Source organism: Xiphophorus maculatus, chromosome 8 (assembly GCF_002775205.1).
Source record: "Xiphophorus maculatus strain JP 163 A chromosome 8, X_maculatus-5.0-male, whole genome shotgun sequence".
NCBI classification, from domain to species: Eukaryota; Metazoa; Chordata; class Actinopteri; order Cyprinodontiformes; family Poeciliidae; genus Xiphophorus; species Xiphophorus maculatus.
The window spans coordinates 21801823-21809784 of NC_036450.1; the positions used below are offsets into that span (position 1 = coordinate 21801823).

Consider the following 7962-nt stretch of genomic DNA (forward strand, 5'->3'; position numbering starts at 1 on the left):
TTCTATCCTACAAGAGGTGAAGTGAGTTGACTGGCTTGCTCTCTGAGAACATGGACATTTGTATATAGATTTTCTTTTTTTTTCTCCTACATTTTAAACCTTTAAGCAGTCCTTCAGTCTAAAACTTGTCACTAATATTTATGGAAGCATCTTGTTAAATATTGTAATTTTATAGAAATCAGTTTGTCAAGTCAAATTTTACAGATCATGATTGATTTGTAAAAGTAAAACATCGAAGCGGGCGATCACTTTACATCACCACTTTGTGACAAACTATGCACAAAACTCCTTCCTCTAGTCTCTGCACTGTGACCTGGTTGAAGCTATTTGTCTCAAACTACTGCTACTGATAAGTATAGAAAGTCTGCATTGAGGTGTGATGTCTCTGGTATATGTGCACCGACACACCAACATAATGCATGCACTTAGAGAAACATTGAGTTTCTCTAATTGGTCGGCTGTTGTGGTTTTAACACAAGTTCTGACTATGTTCTGTCAACTTTAACGTTTCATCAAATACAGTCAGTTCTGCTCTGAGAAACATGCTGTCTACATAACAGGGAACCAAACTGAAGTTAAATCAAAAACACAATTTCAATTATTCTGACAGCCTTGCTTTCTTAGATTTTTTAATTTTTTTTTACTGCTGTAAGGATGAGCAAGTGTCAGTTTGTAACTACAGAAATTGTTGCTGGATGAATGTTTTTTTTATTTTTTATCAGCATCACTAGCAAAATACTGCAGCAGTGCTTATCTAGAGCTGCATCTTTCAAATTCAAAGTTTCATTAATGTGATGGACGAACACAAAGTCGAATATTGTTGCTTCCCTTTTTTGAAATCAGTAGGGTGCATTCATCTTTGCTTTCTCTTACTGATGTCTCTCAAAAAAAAAAACTGCATCCAATTGCGATTTTAAAAATACAGAAATGGTTGGGATGAAATTATGTTCGGTACAATGGCCCAGTTAAAGTCTAAGGTTTTGTTGTCGGTGTATGGAAACCAGCTATTTATCTCTTGTGTTTATGCACCACTTTGCGTTGGTCTAATAAACTTCAAAACACTGAAGTTTAAAGGGTTATGGGAACTTTCTGCTATGCAATTTATCATGACTTTATTTTATTCAGTTTCTATATCTTTCCTATATAAAGTCTTTGGTTGTAAAGTTAAATCTATTGAAGCCAGTCAGCAGGACATGAACTACATTTTGAATTAACAGCTTGGCAAGTTTCAGTTTTGGAAACAATTGAGGTTTTTCTGTGTTGTAAATTGTATCAACACAGAAAAGGTTGTTGATGCAATTAACTGAACAAGGCTGCATTGTGCTTTGTTGAAACAATACAAAACTCACTGGAGAAAATTGTTTGCACATCATTTGCTCAGTTGTATAATACAGAGTCCTAATAATAGACTTCGGTAGCTGAAAAATAACATTTACCCTAGCTTTTTGTTCTTCAGAAGCTTCAGTTTATATTAGAAAATAAGTGTAGCTTGATGAATATAAATCACAAGTTACTTTACATATTGCTGAGTGAAAGTATTGTACTTTTTTTTTTTTTTTTTTTTTTGTTCTGAAATTGTTTAGTTCCTGTCTGGAGTGATTCATCATAAAAGATGAGTAAGAAACGAGTCTTTTTTTTTGTCATTAAAAAAAGATGAATTCAAAAAAGTGTGAAACATGACTTGAGAACTGGTTTCATAAAAAAAATGCACATGTGCATTTCAACAACAGTTCCTATTAAATTTGCAACATAGCATGTTTATCAGATGTTTGTCACTGACCACTCAAATTGTAGAGGCCAAGACACTAAAACTTGTGTATTAAATAGAAAACATTTATAAATTACTTTTCCATTGTTTTTCACCGCAGATAATATTTAAAAATGCATTCTCTGACAAAAAGACATTTAAAACATGCCTGAAACAAAAAGCACATATGATGGTAGTAGAGCACGTCAACCAATTATTGCAAACAAAACATTTTAGTTTCCTTCTTGGGAATAGACAAGATTATTCACAAAAATGGATTTAATAAATGACTGACTGAATTCCCAGATTTCCTTTTTTTTGTATAGAAAAGCTGTGAATAAGCCCTTTATTGCCTATCCAGTACGTTCAGACACCAACTTTAGCATCATTAGCAGCTAACGGTTAACCTGTTGCACTATTTTCTACTTTCTGTCTTGTGTGTCACTTTATTGTTGTATTTTTTTTTGCCTCCTGGGGAAACCCAAATTCCTTACAAACAATTAAAAGTGGCAGGGAAGTGTTTGAGACAGCTAGCCAAACGAGATGAATGTCAACACAAGCTAGCAAAGCAGTAAATGCCACCTCCATAACTTCTACTGGTAATTAAAACAATCTTTCTATACCTGGTATAATAATCACTTTAGCTTAATTTGACAGATAAAGTCCTATATTGACTACAACTGTGAATACAAGACAGTGTTGACGTTAGACATCTTTCAACTCAATATTCTGCCAATAGATCCTGTCACTAGTGGCCATTTAAAAGCAAAGCAGAAAAGGACGGAGTTCAAATTCAAAATCTGGCTGTTTATGGAAGAGGCCAGGTGTCTGTAGTGACCGACACTAATAAACATGACAACAACAGTACTGATCTACGGCTGCATTTAGGTAAAAAAATATTACTGAGGTACTTGGTTAGATTTCTCCAATCTACACAGCAAAAACACAAAATCTTACCAAGAAATGTTGGTCTGGTTCCTAGTGTAAATATCTTATTACACTTGAAATAAGACAAAACCTACTCAAAAGTAACTTTTCAGCACAACATAGAGGCTTGTGTTTAAAGTAAATAATAAATAATGAAAAAGTGCTTCTTCTATTGGCAGAAAAATTAACTCATAATGTGGGAAAAATGTCTTGTAAGTTTCAAAAATCTGCCAATGGAACTGGAACGTTTCCATCAATATTAAGGAATTATTCATCCAAAACAAGCTTTTATATCTTGCTTAAAAGTTAGTTGTAAGTTAGTTTTGTCTTACTTCAATTTTGCAAAGATATTTGCACTAGAAACTACGCAAAAAAAACATACTGTGTAAGATTTTGTGTTTTCTTGCAGTGCGTACTGTCTAAAGGTTTTGATAAATATCCAGTTCTTCTCCGTATATATCCACAGTTTGCTCCACTAAGTTGACATAGTCCTCCCCGTCGTCACTGCTGTCCTCTTCCTCACTCTGTTCTTTTGTGGCGTCCGCTGGAGCAACAGGACCCACATTGGGATTTTCATAATCATGCTCATCACTGCTGTCCTCTTCCTCACTCTGTTCTTTTGTGACGTCCACTGGAGCAACAGGACCCACACTGGGATCTTCATAATCATGCTCATCATCACTGCTGTCACTTTTATCCTGTTCAGGGTCTTCATAGTCGTGTGAATCATTGTCCTTCTCGTCCATTTCCTCAGTTCCCAGACTGTTGGTCTCCACCGGCTCAACGTTTACATAGTCCCCCTCTTCCTCTTCCTCGTCGTCTATGCAACTGTTTCTAACAGTCACTGCAACATTAGGTGTCGTGAGAATAAGCTGTCAAAATGGCGCTCAGGTTTTCTTTTTTTACTCATGCTATAAGACATTAAATGAATTTCAAGACTTGGACATAGGCACTCACCTTGATTTAAGACCACACCACTTGGCTTTTCAGCCCGTTTTCTTCTTCTGCAGACTAGGCAGGCAACCAGCAAAACCATCAGGAGAAGCACCAGGACCCCGGCAGGCAATATGTAAAGCAGCAGTTCCCACCATGGATCTTAGATTAGAGTTGAACAAACGAAACAAAAAGATTTCTTCAAACGTGCATGATGAACTTTGATGTTGCACAGGCTCTTAACACTTCCTCCACGCATTGTCACGGTGAAATAAAGCGTGCAATCGCTTTTACTGTTTTAGGAAATACTTCTTTTTGCAATAACGCTGTTTTGAAACTGCTGTCTAAAAATAAATATCTTTCTACGCTCCTGCTCTAATAGGCAATATCTCTGTCCTAAGCGGCTATCTTACCATCTATCTCGCTAGATAATGTTCTTGCCTCCAAAAAAAGTGCTTTATAAGGGTGCTAGCCTCAAGAAACGGTTGCCTTGGCTTATCTTGATGCTGAAAATATCTTGGTGTTGATATAGCAAGAGCAAAATGACTACGTTAAGTTAAGTGCTGATCCCTGAGGTGAAACTCATCGTGACCTTTGTTTTCTTACCTCTCACAATGACATGAATCCACCCTGACTCATCAGACTTGTATATTTCATTCAGGTTCACCTCATATGTACAGCTATAGTTGCCCTCGTTATTATAATCAGCCACGGAAATGTTAAAGGAAGCTGTTCGGTTGCTCTTTAATTCGGTTATGTTTGTAGAATTGCCAATATATTTAAGGGAAAAAGTCTTCGATTTGTCGGGAATTGAGTCAACCGTGCACTTGATGGCGAAGCTGGAACCCCTGGGGATTTCTGCATGCGACGAGTTAATCGACGTCCCATTAGGAAGGGTCAGTGAGATTCTGGGCGGTGAAAAGGCATCTGGAAACAAACAAACAAACAAACAAAAGATTCAATCAAATTAAGTTTTTTTTCAATGGAAAACTAACTGTACAGTAGACTCATTATATCGAAGTGAAATATTGCAAGCCTCGTTTTCTTATTTTGGTGAGTATTGCTTACAGACAAGAAAAAAACAAAAACTGAGTGTCTCAGACAATTTGAATATTGAATAAAATCAGTAAAAATTATATTTTAAACAGAAAGCTTATAATTTCAGCACCTGGTTGCGACATCTTTTTCATGAATTACTGCGTCAGTGCAGCATGACGGGGAGGCGATCTGCCTGTGGTTCTGCTGAGGTGTAAATGAAGCCCAAGTTGTTTTGATGGCGGCCTTCTCGTCTCCATTGTTGGGTCTACTTCCTCATCTTTCTCATTAAAATATTCCATAAATTCTCTAAAAGGTTCAGATCAGGCAAGTTTGCTGGTCAATCACTATAATACCACGGTCATTGAACCTGCTTGTTGTACCTCTGACAGTGTAGGAACTTAAGTCCTGTTAGACAATAAAGTCAGGATCTGTAAAGTTTGTCAGAAGCATAAATTGCTCCAAAACCACCTGTTAGATTTAGAGCACCAGGTAGTTGCTCTAAATCTACCAGATAGTAGATTTAGAGCAACTACTGCCTGATCACTGTGGAAAATCAGGTAGTAGACGTCACTGCTAATACGTCTAGTCATAGGAAATGTCTATGACTAGACGTTTTCACAGTCTACCACTGTCTCACTTGACTTCAAACAACACGAATTCGTGACCAGTCTTCCTCCAGATCTCCAAAGGAAATGCAAACTGTGTTTTTATCAGAAAAGTGGAGTTTGGACCACGAAGAAAACGTCTTGCTCGTTTTACTCCTCAGCCCAGGAAAAACAAACTTTATCCCTTCAACTCAAATTTCTATGAACATACCTTGACACAGCACTCAGCTCGTTTCTTTATCAATGACTGTTTTGGTTTAGCCTCGTTTTGGAGGGTGAAAATCACTGTTTTCTGTACATCTGTGACATTAGCAGTCATGATTGATCATGTCGCCTACTGACCCAGACTGAGACCAATTAGAGGCTCTGAAAACCTTTGGGTGTGTTTCAGGTTAATTGGCTGATCCGTCTGTGACACCACAACTTTACGGTATTGAATTTTTTGACAATACTCATGTTTTTTGTTTTTTTTTCAAGATTTTGCAATTTTGCATTTCTGTTATCTGCAATCCATAACTATCAATATTAGAAGAAAAAGTGGCTTGACATGTTTTGCTCTGCGTTATTCCACTCGTATTTGAGATGCGTCCCTCTACATGAACAATGAAGCCTCTTGGAAGTGAGGCTCGAACTATTTTAGGTTAAACTTTACATTTCTTCCCACAAATTGGAAAAAAAAAAAAGAATCAAAATGCACAATAAAAAATCAAAGCTATAAATTTGCACATGCACTCCAAATTAAAAATCTTAAGGCCAGTCGAAAAATGGCAGACATTTACATTTTGCACTGTTGGATCTTAAGACGACTCTAGGTAGAGCTTCAAAATGCAAAATAAAAAGAAAAAAGAAATGGGAGCGATACAAAAACAATCCAAGTAAGCCTTTTAAATCAAACGACCATAAAACTGAAACAGACTGTTCGTCATCTGATCAAACGTTAAGGAAATTAAGGTGTAGAAGAGTAAAAATTACAAAAGCTCTGCAAACTGTTAGACCCTATGATTAAAATGATTCTCTGTGATGTATATAATAACTGAGCATCTTACCTGAACAGACAACAACTGCCTTATTGGCAGAGCTCTGGGTCTTGTTATTGTTGCGCTGACATTCAATAAAAGATTTTTCATTTCCCGTACACAAAAAATCTGGGTTTTTTGGTATGGGTGTCGCCTGTGACTTCAGTGCTGTCCCACAATTAGAGTTTCTGCAAAGCACTTCGCTGTTGTTGAAGTCCCATCTGTCGTCATCGAATGTTTCCGAATCACTGTCTCCGATTTGAACTTGTCCGTAGCACTGGTTGCTTTTAAACCTAACAGAAACTGATAAACATGAGATTAGAAAATGCGTGTGTGAGACACAAAAAAACAAATTTGAAAGTACGTTTTACTTTTTGAACATGACTGACCTGAAGCAGCAGGACGCAAGACACAAATATGGGCAGCTGTAAACAATTAGCAAAGTGCAATTGTGAAAACAGTGTGCAGATTTACATTATCTTTTGTTCAATACACGCGTCCGAAAGTGAGCTTGACATTTGTAACGAAACAGAGAAATGCTAAAAAGACTTCTCACCAATAGCCTGAATAAAGAGGAAGTTCCTCCATTGACTGTGCCCCATGACTGAGACACAAACAACTCTCTGAGTGAATATAAGGAAGGCTCTGATGGTTACAAAAACTGAACTGAGATGTGACGCCTTTCTCACAGTTTCCCCCCCCCCCCCCCCGCCCCGTGTGTATCTGATAGAGCAGAAAAAGCAGGATGTCCCTTTTGCGTTTGGAGATTACAAAGCGGGATCATTTTGAGGAATGAATAATTGACCCAAAAGTTTTACTTTTGGGTCAATTACTTTCCAAATGATCCAATTTAAATATCAACCCCATTGTTCAGCAAGTACAGTCAGGTTCTCTCCTGGCTTGCTAGCTTTCATGCATTAGCTTCATCCACAGGAGGAAGAAAAGCAGCAGAACATGTGTTGAGAGTTGGATAATTGCGACGACAAACGATGCAATTTCCTCCAGATGAGAGCTTCTAAAGCCGTAGCGTGGCTATAAATGTCGAAACGGTATTTTAAATTTGTTACAGTAGGTCCCTACTGTGTACCTATTGTGACCTTTATAATCAGGTTTGAATCCTAGTAAAACTAAGGAAACTGTCTTTGATCCAAGGGGGTTGAGAGCTCAAGCTAAGGTGAATTTTGACAAAAATACAATTGAACAGGTAGTCATCTTTGAATACCCTGGTTCTATTAGGTGCAACACATTGTGCTGTAATGGTCATGGTGACTACCTCTGCTCCATACTAACCCAAAGACTGTTCTTTTTGGTGCAGACTGGAGGGTGTGTGGAGTCCAATCTTAGATCAAGTGGATCTTTCACAATGTCGCTCCTGGCAGTATAATTTTGAATGACATGGCTGTTTGGTTTGGCTTATTTACTATGCAGTCTAAATCTACATTCCCAAATATGGTGAAATCTTCAATGAAGGTTTATGAGGGTGCTGTAATCAAACAGGCACAAAAGATCTTGCAGGACCCGCCTCACGTCCTGTAAGCATAGTTATGAATTATTACCTTTTCTGTGATGTGTCTTGTCTTTTTGCAGCATGTTTGTATGTTTTACAGTCACTGTAGATCCACCTGCAACTAATTTCCTGCAGGGGACAATAAAGTGTGTCTTATCTGGATAATACCAAATCACAAGCATCAAAAGT

General features: G+C 37.5%; 1 protein-coding gene across 1 annotated transcript; it reads right to left on the reverse strand.

Annotated features, from left to right (window-relative positions):
• Window positions 1–3009: 3009 nt before the first annotated feature.
• On the reverse strand, window positions 3010–6889 carry LOC111609462. Its single transcript, XM_023337984.1, has 6 exons — window positions 6823–6889; window positions 6656–6691; window positions 6297–6569; window positions 4214–4534; window positions 3632–3769; window positions 3010–3518 (listed from the first exon to the last, which is right to left on the reverse strand). Exons 1-6 carry the CDS (start codon window positions 6866–6868, stop codon window positions 3094–3096), a joined length of 1239 nt encoding a protein of 412 aa, XP_023193752.1. The 5' UTR covers window positions 6869–6889; the 3' UTR covers window positions 3010–3093.
• Window positions 6890–7962: the final 1073 nt, after the last annotated feature.

Bases quoted from the DNA above. Each gene is read 5' to 3' on its own strand.
- LOC111609462 (XM_023337984.1), bottom strand. From the start codon at position 6,868: ATGGGGCACAGTCAATGGAGGAACTTCCTCTTTATTCAGGCTATTG. The intron at 6,692-6,822 runs GTGAGAAGTCTT...AATTGTTTACAG, and splicing joins CCTCTTTATTCAGGCTATTG to CTGCCCATATTTGTGTCTTG. The intron at 3,519-3,631 runs GTGAGTGCCTAT...CTAATGTTGCAG, and splicing joins TGGTGTGGTCTTAAATCAAG to TGACTGTTAGAAACAGTTGC.